The following is an 18,777-nucleotide window of genomic DNA, read 5'->3' as shown; positions in this document are numbered from 1 at the left end:
TTGCTGCTTAACTCTTATTCCACAAATGCAATATTCATCAGAATGCTGTGTTTAGACTAGCGGGGGCACATACGACAATTGAATAGTTAAAAAAAAAAAAAAGTCACATATCAACACCTTTCATTCACATCAGTTTATTCTAATATATCTCTATCATATACATACAGTACAATATGCTCAAGACGTATGGCACATCCATTATTGTTGTACATTTTGCAGTCGCTGGTATTGCTGTGTGGCTACAGTATAAAGTGACCATTCGTCCGTCTGTCCCTCAGGTAGTACAGCCGTGTGTATGTGTATACATATGCATATCAGTTCTTCTTAAATATTTTCTGTTATGACCCCCAGGGAAAAAGTAATAATTTTGAGCCCACCCAAATCTCTATATCTATAAATAGTATTGATAATGAATAACTATTTAAAAAAAAATTTTTTTTTTAGTCTGTGGCAGACATTTTTTTGAAGTGCATCAATTAACCTGAAAATGAACAAAAATAATAAATGAGAGATCCAATGTTACCAACTGTAATAGATGTGTTCTAGTATGGGAGGGGGGCATCTGGCATTGCACCCTCCACCCCACTACTTGAGAAGTACTGATTTATATGTATATATATATATATGTGTGTATATATATATATACATATACATATATATTATATATACATATACACACACAACAGGTGGATTGTAGGTTGCTACAGCAAGAACACATGCACTGTCAAGATAAATATTCCACCAGGGGTGAGTCACACATCCAATTATACACAGCGATGCTTGATGTGGGTCAGGGAGGCACTGTTGTCATGAGCTATAGGAAGAGACCCCCCCACCCCCCACCCCAGATTCTACCCGTCCCCATTATGGTTGCTTTTGGAATGACGCTACAACAGCGGCTACCATGACGCCGGTAAAACATCTGGATGCGCGCAGGTTCACTTCCACTCAATTAATTCCCTTTTGAATGAAAAGATAAAGAGCTGCCATTTTGGTGTAAGTACGTACAGGTATGTACAATGTGTGTAACGTCTTTTTTTCTTTTTCTTTTTTTTTTCCAGTCTGAGTCTCTTTTCAAGTTGTGGGTGTTTAAATAATCCAGCAGGAAGAGAGGAGTAATGGTGCTTTCTACGGCGAAACGTCAACGCAAGATGAAGTGCTTCGGAGTCTTATTCACAAATGTACAACTAGAAGTTTGCTGCACACTGCACGTTGGGCTAGCGTGGTTTTTTTTTTCTTTTCTTCTTCTTCTCAGCAGAGTGGACACTCCAGATAGAAAAATAAAAGCGATGGACTAGAAAATACTGTGCGCCACCATCTTACTTGACTCGTTTCATTTGTCCCCGTTTTCATGAAAGCACGCTTTCAGTCGTCATATATATATATAAAAAAAAAAAATCACCCAAAAAAGAAAATCAACAAGAAACACACGTTTTAAAAAATAATTTAAAAAGAAGTAAATAAAAACAGCACAGTGCAACAAAATGTAACGAGATGAAAACTGCTCGGATGTTCCTTTGAATAGCAAGTGGAGTCAGTGTTTGTGTGTTTACGTATATTACATGACTGAGTGTGTGCAAACCTTGTGCATAACATTAGTGCACTTAATGCCTCTTTTTTTTTTTTTTTTTTTGTTTCTGAACAGGCCACAGCGTCTCTGAATGTGTACGGTCAGCATTTGGATCGCCTCCCGGGTGATCCGCCAAACACAATTGGCAAGTGTGAGGGTGTATGGAAAGCTGTTTGACCAATTCTATGAAATCCTTGAGATCCAACTCAAAGTCCACACTAGTACTCTTTGTCCCTACTAGTAGGACAATTCAGCACACTAGTAGTTTTAATGTTTAGTAACAACTGTTTTTCCATTACTGTATATTTCTGCACAATATAGGACAACTATGGCGTACTAGTAGCACGACGACACGATACTAGTGAGCCCAAGCTGCACTAGTCGACATCTGTTTTCTACTAGTGAATCATAGCTGGATATCAAGATATTGGATAATTGCCCAAGTGGCTTTCCATAGAGCCATTTGAGCATTTATTTGACATATTTTCCATGTAGAACTCGAATGCATTAGTAGAGTGACTGTGTCTACTAGTAAGAAAATAATTTGCCAGGTTAGCATTGCAAATGATATGCTCTCAACTGCCTTACCTGGATAAAAAAAAGAAGAAGAAAAAAAATAATGTTTTTCCTGTAAGACTAAATGCTACTAGTGCAGCAAAACTACTACAGCATTCTGGTGCTACTAGTAGGGTCCAAGAGGCTACTAGTGTATGACACATGCCTACTAGTAGTGCTACTAGTGCATCACCATAGTTCTCTAGTAGTCTAAAAGTTGCACTAGCAGTGGAACAAAACACATTACCAGTAAAAGCTCTACTAGTGCGCTGAATTGTCATTTTAGTGAGGACAAAGTGCATACTAGTACATGGACATCTTAGATAACCAGTTTAAGGTCATACAAGTAGGACAAAAGTAGCCATAGTAATATAATAAACCAAAAAAACATTACCAGTAGGACAGTCGTTCGACTAGTGCGCTTAATTGTCTTACTAGTGAGGAAAGAGTGTACTAGTACATGAACCTTAAGGCGGCAATCGGGGATATGGAATAAATGCTCAAACAGCTTGTCGTAGCAGAGTGATGCCTGGATGAAAAGACGATGAGTGTAGGAGTGTAGGAGGGCGTGACCCCCCCCCCCTTTTTTTCCCCCCTCTGCCCTCTAGATGACCTGGCAGCAGCTGTGAGGGGTGGGGGTGCACAGCAGACCCTCTTTAGGACTGCGGTGGATGTTGACCGACAGAGTCTTCTCGCTCAGAGGCATCTGCAGGGCGCGGTTCTTCATGTTCCTGTGGGTCTCGCGGGCCAGGTCCAGCTCCCCCAGCATCAGGGTCCCCGAGCAAGACCCCTCCAGCAGGGGGTCTACCAGCGCGTCCCCCAAAGGGGGCGGCTGCTGGTACGGGTTCCCCCGGGGCGACGGCCCCCCCAGAAGCGAGACCTTGTCCAGGCTGCCGGTGGAGCCGCCCACGCACATCCGCCACACGGGGCGTTCCTGAGCGTCCCCGCCGATGCCGGGCGGGCCGTTGCCGGGCGGCCCCCCGCCGGCGCCGCCCGTTAGGTTGTGGAACTGCGAGCTGAAGCATAAGCTCATCAGCTTGAGGCTTTCTACCAAGCCGCTGGAAGCTTTGGCCGAGCTCTTGCCTTGGCCCAAAACCGAGCCGGGGCTAGTACAGTGGGAGGGGCTGTCCTGGGTCGACGCCCTTCTCTCACCGTCCTCTGTAACCCCGTCGATGGCCGCGTCCGACGGCTGCCGACTCTCCGTGTTGTCGTCGCTCGTCTCCGAGGTGGGCGTCTGGGTGGCGATGGGCGCCGCCGCGGCCGACGAACCGGCGCTCTTCGGCGATGGAGGCGACGCCGTTCTGGAGTTCAGATTGAGGCTGAGGCTGGGCTTGGTGGGGCCGAGCCCTTTTAACTCCGCCTCCTCTTCCTCGTCCGCCTCGTCCTCCCCTTGCTCGTCCTCGTGGATCTGGTTGAGAACCGGAGCGCTCAAGCGGGACGTCAGCCGATTACGGGACGAGGCGAGGGACGACGAGGCTTTGGAGCGGAGCACCACTTGAGCGGGAGGCGCAGAAGGGGAACAACCGTCCTCTCCGTCTTCTTCCTCGTCCTCCTCAACGCAGAAAAGGCTGATGCTGCGAGTTTTACAAGGACCCCCTGACGTCAGAGAGCCCAGTCTGAGGGGGTTGGAGTGGGGCTTGGAGAGAGGCCGCAGTCCCTTGTCCTGGTTCCTACCGGCTGACTGCTGGTTGTCGTGCCTCTGACTGAGGTCCAGCAGAGCAGTTTTGGGCCGGGGGCCTTTGTGGAGGCTTTCTGCGCTGCGGGCGGGGGACTGGGGCCCACCGGGGTGCGACATAGCCGGGCCCCCCAAGCCGTCGCTGACATCCTGGTGGACATCCACTCGGGTGGGCCAAGACTGCCTGGAGAGGGTTAACATGCAGACAGAATTAAAATTAGAAATGGAAGTATTAACCCAAACATTCATTACCTTATTCAAACTGTACTATAAAACGAAATTGTATTTAGTAGCCTTTTCACTGCTAACATAACAGTGCTAAAAGTTCACTAATGTGAACCACCTCATAACCGTTCATATAATTTACGTCTCTAGCAGTGTTAATGGTTTGCTACAAAAAAGATTGATCATTTGTGTTTCATAGCCATCATATCATTTCCCATTATAAAACTAAACTGCTAAGAAAACAGTGCTAAAAGCCCATTTTTTGTTACATGAATTGCCTTATAACAAAATATTGTTACATTATATGCATTTGCTGTTAACTGCTCGCCATCAAGGAGACTTTTGTTTTTGAGATTTGTGCTCCGTAGTCGGCATTTTGTTGGGTCTCAACTTTAAATTGTATGGAATTTTAGCATTAGCCTCTTCACTGCTAGCAAAGTAGTGCAAGAAGCTCAATTCCTGTTACTTGAGCAGCCTCATAACTTAACATAAATTACATTATACTCCCTTGTGTTTTTTTTTAACTGCTTGTCATATAGAATATTTTTCACTTGTGTTTTATAGCCATTATGCTGTTGTTGTTTTAAAACTAAACAGTACTTTAGCGCCGGCTCTTCACTGCTAACAAAACAGTGCTAATACTGTAGCTTCCTAAAAGATCACTTAAAACAGCCTCTTAACATAATAACATTCCATTTTATTGTCTTTTTTATTTTTTTAACTGCTTCACATAAAGGGGCCTTTAATTTGTATTTTAGAGGGAGCGTGTGGTTGGTTCTTTGTTATATTATTAAATTGTTGTTGTTTTTTTGTTAACCTCTTTGCTGCTAACAAAGCTCCCTAAAACATCACTTAATACAGCCTTGTAACGACATATTTTTGCATTTTATTCTCTTGTATGTTTTTAATTGCATAAATGACCATTTTCATTTGTGTTTTGTTAGTTCTCCTTTAATTTTTTATTTTTTTTTATCTTTCCTGTTATCAAAACAGTGTCAAAAAAGCTAAAAGAAAAATCACTTAGAACTCCCGCATAACTAAACATGATTACATGTTATTCTCTGGTGTGGTTTTAAAAGTGTTTTATATTCAGAGTGTTATTGGTTAGATGTGTGTGTGTGTGTGTATTTAAGACGGCCATCTGTGCCTGTGCTGTCGAGTTTATCTGTTGCAGATTAAGAGCAGACAGCGCCACAAAAGGCAGCCGAGACTGAAGGAGGGTGCGTTTATGACTTGGATGTGCTCTTCTGCGACGAGTACATTCATGTCGAACACTTTCTCAAGGTTATTTTGGGGGTCAATTTTCATACCTGAACTGTGCCTTGCTTGGGCTGGGCGATCGTGTCTGGCTATGCTGCTCCTTCTCTTGCCGCTCCCTCAGCATCCTCTCGGCCAGCAGGTAGTACGTTGCCGTGATGTGGTTGTACTGATTGGACTCCAGAGCCCTGACAAGCGAGAGACGCTCCGTTATCTCCACTTTGCAAGGTCACAGGGGGGATGCAAATCTAACATGACATTTCATCGGAATGACCAAAAAATTCTCACAAAGATTTACAGTAGGCTTTTTAGGTCCATCCTGAAATTTCAGAGGAGGGAACTACGGCACGTACTCTGTTATGGCGTCTCGGTCCGCGATGCCCCCCAGCACCATACGCTGGATGATGGAGCCGTGCTCTTCTTCCAGCAGGCTGCGGTGGGACACCAGCGGAGTGGACAGCTTGGTGGCCGGCGACGGGTCCACGCCTTGGAGCCACGCGTGGTTCTCGATCTCCTCCAGAGTCGCTCGCTTCTTGGGGTCCCGCTGCAGCATGTGGCCAATAAGACTGAAAAGAGTGGACATCGGTATTAACCCCCCCCCTAAAAGTCCTTGCTCGGAATCGCGTACAAACAATGAAGAGCACTTTTTTTTTTTACGGTTCATGAGCAGAGCACTATGAATTGTGGAATTAGGTCAAGACCAAAAATGCTAAATGTATACGGCTCTCGCTCGATAATGCTAATAATACAATAAGGCTTTTACCATCTATTTTTTCTATGTAAAGACCAAAAAATAAATAAATAAATAAATATGAAAAATTACAATAACTAAGAATACTAAAATGTACATACATAAAGACCAAAAAATAAATAAATAAATATGAAAAATTACAATAACTAAGAATACTAAAATGTACATTATATAATTAAATCAACCACAAAATAAATTGATCATAATTGGTGATACTATTAAAAATTTTGCAATAATGTTTGACTATAAATTATTAATACATAAACATAATTCACTAATATTATAAAACTAAAAATAATTATAATTTAGATATTAGTCCTAAATATATTCGTTTATATGCAATATACTTTTTCTTTTTAGCATTAAAAACTACTAGCAACTTAGCAAGCTAATATTATAACCAGTCCTATGTGTGTCATTATGCTAAATCATTACCATAAATTGCACACAAAATAACGCACGAGTGTGTGTGTGTGTGTGTGTGTGTGTGTGTGAATCAGGGGGTTTAATGAGGCTGTATGCATGCTAATTAATAACAATATGCCTTCAAGCTACCGTATATAGTGTCGCATGCAATAAAGACAAATCCAGAGCAATTCAAACTGTCAAAAAGGCAGCGTTAAAGCGAGCGCGAGCAGGAGGAGGAGGAGGTGGAGAAGCCTCCGCTGGCGTCTTCACACATCGGCGGATATGAAATATGTAGCACCTGCCGAGCGGGCTCATCCATCTGCGTGTGAGCGTGTGAGCGCGCGTGTGTGCGCGCGTGCGTGCGTGCGTGCCGGCGACTCACTTTCGGCAAGCTCCGGAGATGTGCGGGGGCACCGTGTATTTGCAGTCCATGATCATGGTGAGCGTCTCGCTGTCGTTGGCCTCTTGGAACGGCGGCTGACCGCACACCAGCATGAAGAGAATCACACCCAGACTCCAGATATCTGCAGGGGGGGGGGTGACAGCGAGGCGTTAAAAGTGCGGACATAAACGCAACTTTTTTTCTCATCGAGCAGTATCGATTCGGGAGGTGTTTTTGTTGTTTTGCCTGTTGACCGAAGTTGTGAAACGCACCGACATGGCTGACTTTTTGGCACCCTGCCACTGGAGTGTGTGAAAATAGAAAAAAAAAAAAACACATTTATCTTGCAATCAACAGCATTAAGCCAAGACAAAAGGCAAGATGTCCTCTATTGTTACCTCCCCCAAGCCAACCAGTTTTGGGGCGAGTATTGTATTGTTTGTTTGCACAAATATCCAAACATCTACAAAATCAATTCTCGTGAAACTCTGCCGAGGGGGTGGCCGAGGTGTACAGGAAAACCCGCAAAATGTGACTGAGGATATAAATAGACTGCGAGCGAATGGCCAAAAATAGGCGTTGGGAGTTCAGCAAACAGAAGTGAAGTGAGGCCACATTCAAATCTTGCGCTGAGTTTTAAAACGGAAAACTCCTCCCTTTTAACAGGTTAATGCAAACGACTGAAGTGATTTTCATAGTTGCCGAGCAAAAACCGACAAAAAGTGAATAAGCATAAAAAATCATCGTCACTTTCTGCTGTTAGTCCATCAGCATAGACTGACAGCAGCTGGAGCTGTACCAAGATTACTCACACACCTACGCAATTAAATTCCATGACACGTTTTTGGAGAGGAAGCGCAGGCGATGAGATCAAATCCACAAAATGCAGGTGACGATCGGAATGGAACGTGTTATGGCGTCAGACTGTTAACCGTAAAATGAGCTCAACAACTCCTTTGATTGAAACGTGGCTTCTGTGCCCTTTTCTGCTTACTGACCTAGATACAAAAAAAATTTTTTTTTAATAAAAAACAAACACTGCACCCCCCCTGGGTTCAAATGAAGCATGAACCGTATTCATCCAGAGCGGCGGTCATAAATATGCGCATCTGTCTGACTGAGGACAACAAGGCTCTCGAAGCCCCGGAGCACTCGCTGCCTTCCCTGACATGCATGCGTGAAATTTCCCAGAAACTGGGTTAACGTGCGCATCTCGGCACAGCGTCATACAAGTGCTAATTTCATGCTACACTTCTCTTCGCCACTTTGAGGGGGGGGGGGGGGGGGGGGAGCAACTTCGCCAGCTCAGTGGTCCTTCTGACACACTTCTTCCTGTCGTGGCTTGTTGCTGTCTGTGATTCGGAGAGGCACTTGTGGAGAAATCTAAAAAAAAAAAATCGGCAGGAAACGACAATATGGCGATGAGGCTAACTTGTAAAACACACAAAAATTTTAAATTTAAAATCTGCAATATGGAAGGAGCATATCGTTGTTGTTTTTAATTACATTTTTGGGGTGTCTGCATTCACTTTCATCCCATAAACGTAAAGAAGTAAAAAAAAAATTAAAAAAATAAAATAAAATGTTTTTCACAGGACAGTGACACAATTTTTATAGAAAAAAGTGAGATGCAACCTTACTCTAGAGGGAGCCCTAGAGTTGACCATTTATTCCATGTTAGCTCTATTCCAACAACATCTGGTCGTTCCGCGATGAGCTAAAAGCTAACTGAGTCGGCGGACGATTCCCGGCGGCTTAAAGTCATTTCTTTTGTTGGCATAAAATATTGACGTACGCCGACATAAAAAGTGTGCTATTTCAAGGTCCTCTTTATATATTTTTACACGCATCTTCGTCACTGAGCATCTTTTGCTTTGCGACTTACTCACGCTGCACTTGCTTAGCCGAGATCTAAAACAAGCGTGCGGACATCCGAGGAATTGAAAAGCTGAAGTCTGCTTTCAGCTTAAAATAACTCTTATATAAAAAATAAAAAAAAACTTTCAAATATTAGCTTAAAAAATAATAATATTTACATTGAATAAAATGTTATAAAACCACAAAAAAAAAAAATACAATCAACGTGCAAAAAGTACCTTAAAAACAAACACACAAAAAAAGCTAAATTTGACATGTAAGGCTACCAGAACAAAAAACAACAACTACAATCTAGTAATTAATCACTGGGGGATTCACTTCCTCTCTATAAGGATCCAGTAAGTGTGTTTTTGTGCTCTGGGGCGTCTCAAGCTGCTGCGGCCGCCGCCGCCATCTTACCTCCCGCCGACGTCTCCTAGCAACCGTGACCGTCTCCCTCATTACTTGCGTCAGCGGTGCGTTCAACTTCCTTCCTCAGTAACTTTATTTACAAAACCAGATGGCTGACAACACAACGGCGGACGACTACAGTGTACAAAAACAAATACGATGTATACATATTATTATCTTTATAAATGCTTTATCTTTTATATAGAACCGCATTCAATTGCACCGAATGCACATTATTGCACAGCTATTTCCTGAATTCTGCATGTGCACTAATAAACTGGTTATTAGGTATGTTTGGGGTTTTTGTGCAGCTTGTGCTTGGTGGGGTGGAAAAAATAAGTCTATATTTAACTCGACATTTGGAGGATGTTAAAAAAAAAAAAAACGGAGGGAGCTGACACGCCGCATAACATCAGGAAGGAGAAGAGGTGGGCACTCTTTTAGGTCAGTTATGAATCCAGTCTCTGGAAGGAACTCCAGAGACTTGACTATTTGTGTACAAGCAATTATAAAGTCGCATTTAAATTGATAAGCAAGCTTTTTCTCAGACACAATCAGTCACTCTATTTTCAATCTGGAAACTCCAAATAAGGCCAACTAACTGAAAGCCAGGACGGTCTTGTTATCTCTTTTTTATAAAGTGGGCTTGTGGCTACACACGGCAGCCCGGTTTACCTTGAAGCCCCGAACACAAGAGTTTGGGTTTGGACGGTTCTAATTATGTCGTCATTGTTCCCGGCGACTAAAACCGCGTCCCCACTTAATGACAAAATGCACAGACGCAGGCACGAGCGCTCAAAACAAAAGGCAGCCGACACAATGGGTCATGTGACCTCACGTCCAGCTGATAGTGTCCAACAACAGGATGTCGTTATTTTACTCTGGAGATTTGGAGAACGCTCATCTGCTTGGCACAATATAAGAGCGGCACAGAGCAGAAAATAGCGCCACTAATCCACACAATGGAAAAAAAAAAAGAAAATTGCTTCTCCATTGCCTGCTTTCTCCATTTTGCGCTCTGGCGTACAGAGCAAAAAGGCAATTCCTTCTCAATTCTCCACTGTATAAATACTATTTTTATGCTTGTACATCATATTTTGATCTGTTATCAACACTGATGCTCCAGTGTCTGGTTTCAGATTTTAAAAGAAAGCCCAAGTAGTAAAATGGATATCAACGACTGTATAGGTATAAATAAACCTTTCCGTGGCCTCAAATATTTACGTGCAAATTGATACTGAAACATCCATACCGCAGACATCTTCACGCTCTAAAATGAAATCTCAAATTAAAATATTGATACTTGATCATATAATTAACAGGGACACTCCTGTGTCTTAGAACTGTGTGGCAGACAACAAGTCCACTGTGTTATTTTAATCATTTTTTTATACAGTGGTTATTCATTCTTCACACTTGTAAGACATCTCTATAAATATGAATTCATGTTAAAATGTACTTAAAAGTACTTCAAACATTGCCTGTTAAAAGGTTTTATGATGACCCTGGAACGAATCGATGGATTTTACATTAGTTCCAATAGGAAATGTTGATTTCTAATAAGAACAACATATTACATTCAACTTTAGAGGTTCCACTGGATTACCAGACCAAATTATAAGGTACACTGACCAATGTCATTCAAAAATGGGCAACACTGTCTTGGTCAAGGCAGCTTGGTTTGATAGGCAAATAAATTGTGGGCGTGTCTATACATTTGAAGCAATCATTTCCTATGGATTTTTACAGTATAAACGCAAGCCACAATTCAGAGAGGAGTTTTAATAAATACATAAAAGGTTTCACTGTATTTGATTCCAACTCACCAACAGCGGGAGCGTCGTATTCGTCCCCAAGCAGGATCTCGGGGGCGGAGTACGCCAGTGAGCCGCACGAGGTGTTGAGCTTCTTCCCCGGCTGGAACCTGTTGCTGAAGCCGAAGTCGGTCAGCTTGACCACGCCCTGCTTCTCGAAGAACACCACGTTCTCGGGCTTTAGGTCCCGGTGCACCACGTGCAGCCGGTGGCAGTAGGAGATGGCGTGCACGATCTGGGCGAAGTAACACTTGGACACCTGCAGGGGGAGACGGAGAGGATGGGGAACACATGAGCACGTCGTTCAAACAGACCTCTGCCAAGGCCAAGCTAAAAAAAAATATGTTGAAGTGGAAATGACAATAATATGTTGTATGTGACCTCACTATTCTAAACATGACATTCTGATTCATATTACATTTGTGGAATATGAGATCTAAAGCAAAATCCAGCCATTTTCATCCATCTCAGGCGGCGGCCATTTTGCCGCTTGCTGTCTGGCTGAAGATGACATCGATGCTGCCCAGGGCTCAGGCAACGACCAATCAGAGCTCACCGGTTTTCTGAAGCTGAGCTGTGATTGGTGACCTAAGACCTGAGCAACTGTGATGTCATCTGTGCTCAAGTGGCAAAATGGCCACGCCCTGAGATGGGCTGGATTTTGCTGCTTAACTCATATCCCACAAATGTAATATCAATCAGAATGTCATGTTTAAACTAGTGAGGTCACATACAACATATTATTGTCAATATATTTTTTTCGGGGGGGGGGGGGGGGGGGGGGTGATTTCCCCTTTCAATTAGACCATCATTGTGCCTACAAACAGTATGAAGTGCTGCTTGCACGAGTGAAAATTCTTTCATTGTCTTTTTTTCTTTTTTTTTTTAACTCACTCTCAACTCTGTGAGTCATAATGCCATTTTGCACCTGGTCGTCATGGAAACGAAAGCCAAACTCACCTTTGGCCCAGCAGCATACAGGGCCATTATTTTAGTGAACAAGAAATTGGGTGTGTAAAGTGGAATATTGTTCTTGATCCTCAGCGTATTTTGTCACTGACATATAATTAAGTGACACGAGAATTTTTAACTGTTTTAAATTGAGGCAAAAAGGACCTCTTGCGTTGGTTGCGGGAAATGGATTAAATCGTTTTCATGTCAAAATCCAACCCGACGTAAACCGTAATCCAACTCACTTCCTCGCTGAGGCCTCCTTCGTGCTTCATGATGCAGTCAAACATGTCCCCGCCGTCCCCCAGTTCCAGGATGAGGTAGAGCTTGGTGGCCGTGTCGATGACCTCGTACAGGCGCACGACGTTGGGGTGCTGCACCAGCTTCATGCATCGCACCTCCTGGAAAAGGTGGCCCCGAGCCACCTGGTCCAGCTTGGTCTTGTCGATCACCTTCACCGCCACCTGGGACGCCAGGGAGTCAGTCGGAAGGAGCACCAAAATAAATAAATAACTAAATAAAAAATACAAGCAGACCTTTTCTCCAGTGAAGACATGCCGGGCAAGTTTGACCACAGCGAAGTGCCCGCGGCCCAGCGTCTTGTCCAAATCGTACAGCCCGGCGATCTTCCCGTCGTGGTGACGTTTGAGGCCCGCCATGGCCTCGGGGGGCGGGATGCTGGCGGGAAGGGTGGGGGAAAGGGGAGCAGTCTCGTGTCGCCCTCTGGTCCCTCCGTCAGGCGTCCATCTTCTCTTACATGAGGCGCGACCGTCGGCTGAGGTGTGTCACGGCAAGATAAGGGGAGGCGCTTCACTTTAGTCCCATCTTGTCATGCTCTATTGGACAAAATGAAATTGCGTATTCATCACAAAAATGGAATAAAAGCACTCTTGGAAAGAAGGGGTTTTGAACCCCGAACCTAAGAAATGTGAGGCAGACATGCAATTTATAATAAATGTATTTAAAGAAAAAACTACCCACATCTCAGATTTGTCTTGTGTATGAGTAATCCTTTCACGCTTGTACAATTCCTAGTGTTATGCTGCATGCCACTGCCACAGTTAATTTTATTTTTAGAATAAGCAGCAGCCTGTGGGACAACAAAAATCCACGGAACTTTCTTTTTTTTTTTTTTTTTTTTTTTTGGAGAACATGCCAAGTGGCTGTTGCTGTGCTATTATCACAAGTCGCTTGTTCAATAACATTGGATATTGCATTGACAGCCTTAAATTAACTCCATATGTCCTTGCGTGTGTAGCCTTCATTATTATTATTATTGCGCAGACACTGTGGGAAAGACTGGACAATATCAGGGGAGGCACTCAAGTCACATTTTCCAGTCAAGATACATTGCTCACGGCGGTCACAAGTGTGCTTTGCTTTTTTTTCCTCCGCAGAAGGCTAGAAAGAAGACGCATTTAACCCATTAAGGCCGGGAGCGCGTGACCGCGCTTCTACCGTCAAAGCCGAGAGAGCGAATATGTCATTTTGTGGTGTTTTGCCCAATTCTTGGTCTCTTAGTCGATGAAATGCATCAGAATACGCACGGCGGGGTGACGTGGGCTTCATAGCATGTCCTGGAATTTTTAAAGCGTTTATGGTTGACGCAGATTGGCGGGAGGTATTAAATAAATGACGCGATGGCGCGGGAATTCGAATCAGCGTATCGACAGTGACATACCGTTGAGAAATATGTTTTGCGGACAACGAGGATGTTGAAAATGGTTTAAAATAATAAACTTAGGTTTGTGTGAACGCCACAAGTTTAAGCTCTTAATATTGTTGAATTTTTATTAAAACTTGAGGTTTTCAAGGGGGGGGGGGGGGTCAAAAGTCACCCATAGGTTTTAGAGGCATGTTTTACCAGGTGCTTTAGGCCTTAATTGGTTAAAAATAGATTTGTGGTTTCTATTAAATCAACATGTGCATATGATCTAGACATACAAGCATCCTCCAGTGGTTTATGACACTGCGTGCCATAAAAGCAGTTCAGCAGAACAATAAAATTCCAATAATGAGGTCAACTCCAAGCAGACACGAAGCCAATGTTCATTCCGGTAACCTAAATCACATCAAAAGGCGCCACACACTCCCAGCGCGCGAGACACGCCGTTCCTGCCGTACTCGCTCCTTCATCAGCCTGATGGCGCAACGACGCCCGGAGGCGGGGGGGGCTGACATTCCTGATTTCCACGAGCCGACCTGCATGCCGAGCCCACGCGTTGCGCACGACAGGCCCGGAACATTCCTGCAAGGCCATCCACACCTAGGTGTGCCCACACTCACCTCGATTCATAGAAACAATCGGAGCGGTTGCCAGGGAGCACACCTTTATACGGAACACGGTGCATAATGCGAGCCAGGAAATAACGCGCACCTGCAGCAGCCTGGCCAAATAAATATTAGAAATGTCGCTATGTAAACACTTTTTTCTGATTAATATTGCATTGGTGGAGCAAAATCGACCTGTTTTTATCCATCTCCGGGGGCGGCCATTTTGTCACTTGCTGTCAAATGACCTGTTGCTCAGGGCTCAGGTAGCGACCGATCACGACTCACCCGTTTTCTTAACTCTTTGACTGCCAAAAACATTAAATAACGTTTAGTAAAATCCTATGGAGGAGTGCCAAAGACGTTAAAATACGTTTTTTTTTCAAAACAGAGGTGAAACTAACCATTTTCTATTGTTGATTACTGAAAAACAGAATAAGGTAGAAACAAACTTTTTTTTCTGATGAAAGATGAGAGTCCAATCTTTCATTTGGTAGTATGTGTGTTTCCATAGTCCAAACACATAATTTTCTGTGGACCTTGAAAGATCAGTCAAAAATGCTTAAATCGGCTGGCACCCAAGGCATCCCTTTTCTGAAAACGTCTGGCAGTCAAAGAGTTAGTTTGGTCATGTGACGTTGGCAAGTTGGTTATTACCTGAGACCTGAGCAACTGCGATGTCATTTTCAGTCGACAACAATTGGCAAAATGGCTGCCCCCTGAAATGAATAAAAACAGGTGGATTTTGCTGCTTAACTCATATTCCACCAACACAATAATATTAACTCATTCACTTGCAGTCATTTTCACTGAAGCCACCCACTTCGCTCACGGCTGTTTTACTGGATTTTGACTGATTTTGCAAGGCCCACAGAATATTGTGTTCTATTGCTATAAAAACATCGACGCTACCAAAGTCTCTTCTTTCATCAGGAAGAAGAAATATATTTGTATCTATTTCCGTTGTGCAGCCATTAGCATTAGAATATAGCTAAGTTTCATCATTATTCACAAACCTGACAGTGGGGAAAAAGCTTGTTGCAAAATGGCCCTCTGCTGGCTGTTTTTTGTAATAACTACCATTGCTTTAAGCCACCTCTTCATCCGATCATAGCAAAAACAAAGACTTCCCAACTTAATGCATCTCTTGTTTTGGCTATGATCGGATTGTGCAGGTGTACCTAATGCTGTGACCCGCTTTAGGTGAAGCGCCACACATGGCATGTTACGTGTGGTCAGTGTAAGCCATGTGTTAGCGTAATCTCTCCTTGTTACCTAACGAGGCGTAAGTGTGTGAGCGCCTACGCCCGTTAAGTATTTGACGTTGCGTCTTGAAAATTCACATCAGGGTTGTGTCTGTTGCATAAGCGGGCAAAGTGTGTTGACTTTTACATGGGGTGTTTGTACAGTACACATCCACATGTAACGTGTCAAGGACTCGGGGCAGTACTATGACAGGCGCTAATATATCAAACTGTGACAGAAGATAACAAACTATTCAATGGAGTGACTTACATAATAGAAGCTGTAAAATAAAATAAAAAATAAAAAAAGTGGGGTTGAACTTGAAGGCAAAAAGGAGTAAAATAATAGCATTACTTTTGATGACTGTTTTTTTTCAACCCTTTAACCAATGAGGCACTAAAAAACACAAATAAATGGGATACTTAAGTAGCACCGCGTTATTTATGGTTGCCAAGAGGGTTTCCCAAACCTCGAGTCGGGCCGTCAAATCTGGTTTTAACAAGCACACAACTCAAAGAGACTTTACGACCCGTTTTTTTGTGCATTCCATGTTGATATTTTGACAAGAGGCGGTGATAATACAGTTTACAGGAGTGGCGACAAACACGAGAATCACATTAATATTTCATGCAAACCTACTCGGCTCGATTTCCATTATTGCACAGAGCATCACTTCTATATGCGTACTGCAGCAAAGCAAATACAAATCACTATCTTACATTGCGCAAACATGACGGCGTAAACTATAGAACATTTAGAAATGCAATTAACTATATTACGACGACTACTCATGGCATTTTCTACATTTCTTTAGGATTGCTGGTGCCGATCTCACCTGGCAAATAATTTGGAACCCAAAACTTCAGGGCAGTGAGGCAGATGAGCTAACCACTTTCATCTGTTCATTAAACTTGGTGTGAAAGCCTACAACTGATCCACACAGGAATGCTAGGTCGCATATTTGAACTTTAAACCTCAACAATGAGGCTAATGTGCTAACCAGTGGTCCACCGTGTTGCCAACATGTAATAAAAAAATACAAAAATATATTATTATGCTTTTTATCTGGTCAGTAAAATATAAGTCTACTACCAAACCCTATTTTATATTGTCTATAAAAATGGATGGCTAGACGGATGCTTTGGCTTTTTAATCCACTAATCCATCATGCATGCCTTAGTTTTTGTTAAAAAAAAATGCCATTCATAATGAAATAGCTTACTCCAACGGGTCCGATAATAGCAACAGTGTCAACAAACCATTGTTAGATTTTCACTGCCGTGGTGTTAATGGCCATATGGGTCCATCCAGCCTCTATCTAATGGAGGCTAGTGCGGATTGACAACAACAACAACAACAAAACCCCACAATTTTTTTTCCCATCCCTGGCATCTGGTCGACGCTGAGGGAAAATCCCGCAGTAGAATCCAGCCGAACCTAGCTAACTTGACACAAGTGATCACCCGGGGCCCACGGAACCAGCCGTCGCCTTTGCATGCACAGCGCCACTTACCACGGAGAGGAGACGGAAGCAGCCAGTCAGCCCAGCCAGTCACTACTCGTACTCTTCGGGCTCCCTTTAACCACGGCAAGGCCGCGCGGGACTCCAGTCGTTGGGATTGCGGCTTTCGACGACGATCCGACCCGCCAACTTCTGGGTGATGCTCGGAACCGATTAAGGTTGAACCACGCGGCGTTTGTAGCCCAAACAGCCACCGAACAAATGTTAAACGTCTCTCTCTCACAGACGGTACTCTAGCTCGCTCTAGTCTGCTCGTTGGGTTGCGTCAAGCGGAGGATGTGGTTAGCGCTAAAACAGGAAGCGAGAACGGTTGTGGTTATCAAAATAAAAGGTACTTTATTGTTAACGGCTCTTCGATCAGTCGGCCCTACTGTTTATGATGTTTTATAAATTGCTATTTTAAAGTATGAGTAGTAATCCTACCAGAGTAATTCATATAACGCTTTGGTTCATTACGAAACCCTAAAAGCGAAGCATGGGGGGGGGGGGGGGGTTTAAATAAAACACATTTTAAACATTGCCATACGAACTACAAACTAATGTACCCACACAACCCAACCCACCACAATACCAAATTTCGTTAGCTCGTTTTTTTTCCATTTGTAGTTTGGTACTGTAATTCAAACTTCAGCGATTCGTTTTGTTGTTTTTTAAATAAATTTGCCAGTTTCCGGTCGTGTGCTTTCTGCACAGCCTCAACTTTGTCACTGCGCATCGACGACCATCTCTGACGTCACAATTACGTTCATACACGGAATATTTACCGACCATGAGCTCGTTTGATAATGCAACAAGAAAAACATATATTCACAGTTTTCTCCTCATTGTATATAATAAAAGGACGATTAGTTTCGTGGAACTGTGTGATTTAAAAAAGCACAACGGCTGATTATTTAACCGATGTGTAATAAGAAGCTAACTGTCCAAGACTTTATATGTTAATTCGCCGTTTAAAGCGCGGCGGTGGTACAAGTGGCCGGACACATGGACAATGTTCTAGCCGGTTATGTAATGGCAGGATACTCTTGTAAATTGTACGGGTTAAAGTGGGACCTGTTTGGCCGATGAGCGATCGCTCAGCGGGATTATGGCCAGTCGCTAGTTTGGACTGCGGGGAGCGCGACATTTAATTTGAAAAGATTTACTCACAAGACAGCCCGAAGACCTTTAAGTGTGAGAAACCCGCTTTTAAACCTGATAAGAGACGTTTGTCTTTCTTAGAGCCTCAGCTTTTGACTTTACAATGGACACACTGCCCTCCAGTGGCAAAAAGTAGCATTTGCTATTTTGTTGTGTAATGTCGCCTCCCCCCTCCCTTCCTGCCAAATCCATCAGTAATTTTAATTGAAACAAAAAAAAAAACACCCATATATAACATGAAGCAAAAATGCACAGAACTAACGGTAGAGAAAAGAGCTACTGCAAACACACAATAGAATTTACTTGACATTTCCGGCCGTTTATAAAATGTGTATACAGGTATATTCAAATTGATTTGCCTCACTATGTCAGCCAATGAAAAATGAATAGCACACTATATTTAGACAGCTGAACCAAATCACTGGGATTTACACAATATATCTTACGGTGAGGTACGGTGTTCCCTTGCTATGACCCGAGCCTTGCTGCAAATAGTGTTGAATAGATGTTGGCAAAGCACTACTTTTATAAAAAATGAAGCTTTTAAAATTGGCACATAAGTGAATCTCCAAAAGCTCAACTTCAATTATGTTGGGGATTTACTGTACATATTATATAGCCTAATAAACTGCCATTATTTGATGTCAAATGGTCACGTCGAGGTATTCAAGCAGTGTAATGTAAACCGCCACCGTTTTTACATCCATATGAAAAGATTTCCAGTAAAATCATAACATCAAACG

At 43.1% G+C, this 18,777-nt stretch overlaps 1 protein-coding gene across 1 annotated transcript; it reads right to left on the bottom strand.

Annotated features, from left to right (window-relative positions):
• Nucleotides 1-118: 118 nt before the first annotated feature.
• snrka (SNF related kinase a) lies at nt 119-17,213 on the bottom strand. The gene is made up of 8 exons (XM_077548634.1): nt 16,886-17,213; nt 12,393-12,692; nt 12,102-12,320; nt 10,918-11,164; nt 6,824-6,965; nt 5,636-5,848; nt 5,336-5,470; nt 119-3,984 (listed from the first exon to the last, which is right to left on the bottom strand). Exons 2-8 carry the CDS (start codon nt 12,513-12,515, stop codon nt 2,730-2,732), a joined length of 2,334 nt encoding a protein of 777 aa, XP_077404760.1. The 5' UTR covers nt 12,516-12,692; nt 16,886-17,213; the 3' UTR covers nt 119-2,729.
• Between the last annotated feature and the right edge of the window lie 1,564 nt (nt 17,214-18,777).

This window comes from Vanacampus margaritifer, chromosome 17 (genome assembly GCF_051991255.1).
Source record: "Vanacampus margaritifer isolate UIUO_Vmar chromosome 17, RoL_Vmar_1.0, whole genome shotgun sequence".
NCBI lineage: Eukaryota > Metazoa > Chordata > Actinopteri > Syngnathiformes > Syngnathidae > Vanacampus > Vanacampus margaritifer.
Note: the sequence above shows the minus strand (reverse complement) of the source record. Positions and strands in the feature narration are given on the sequence as shown.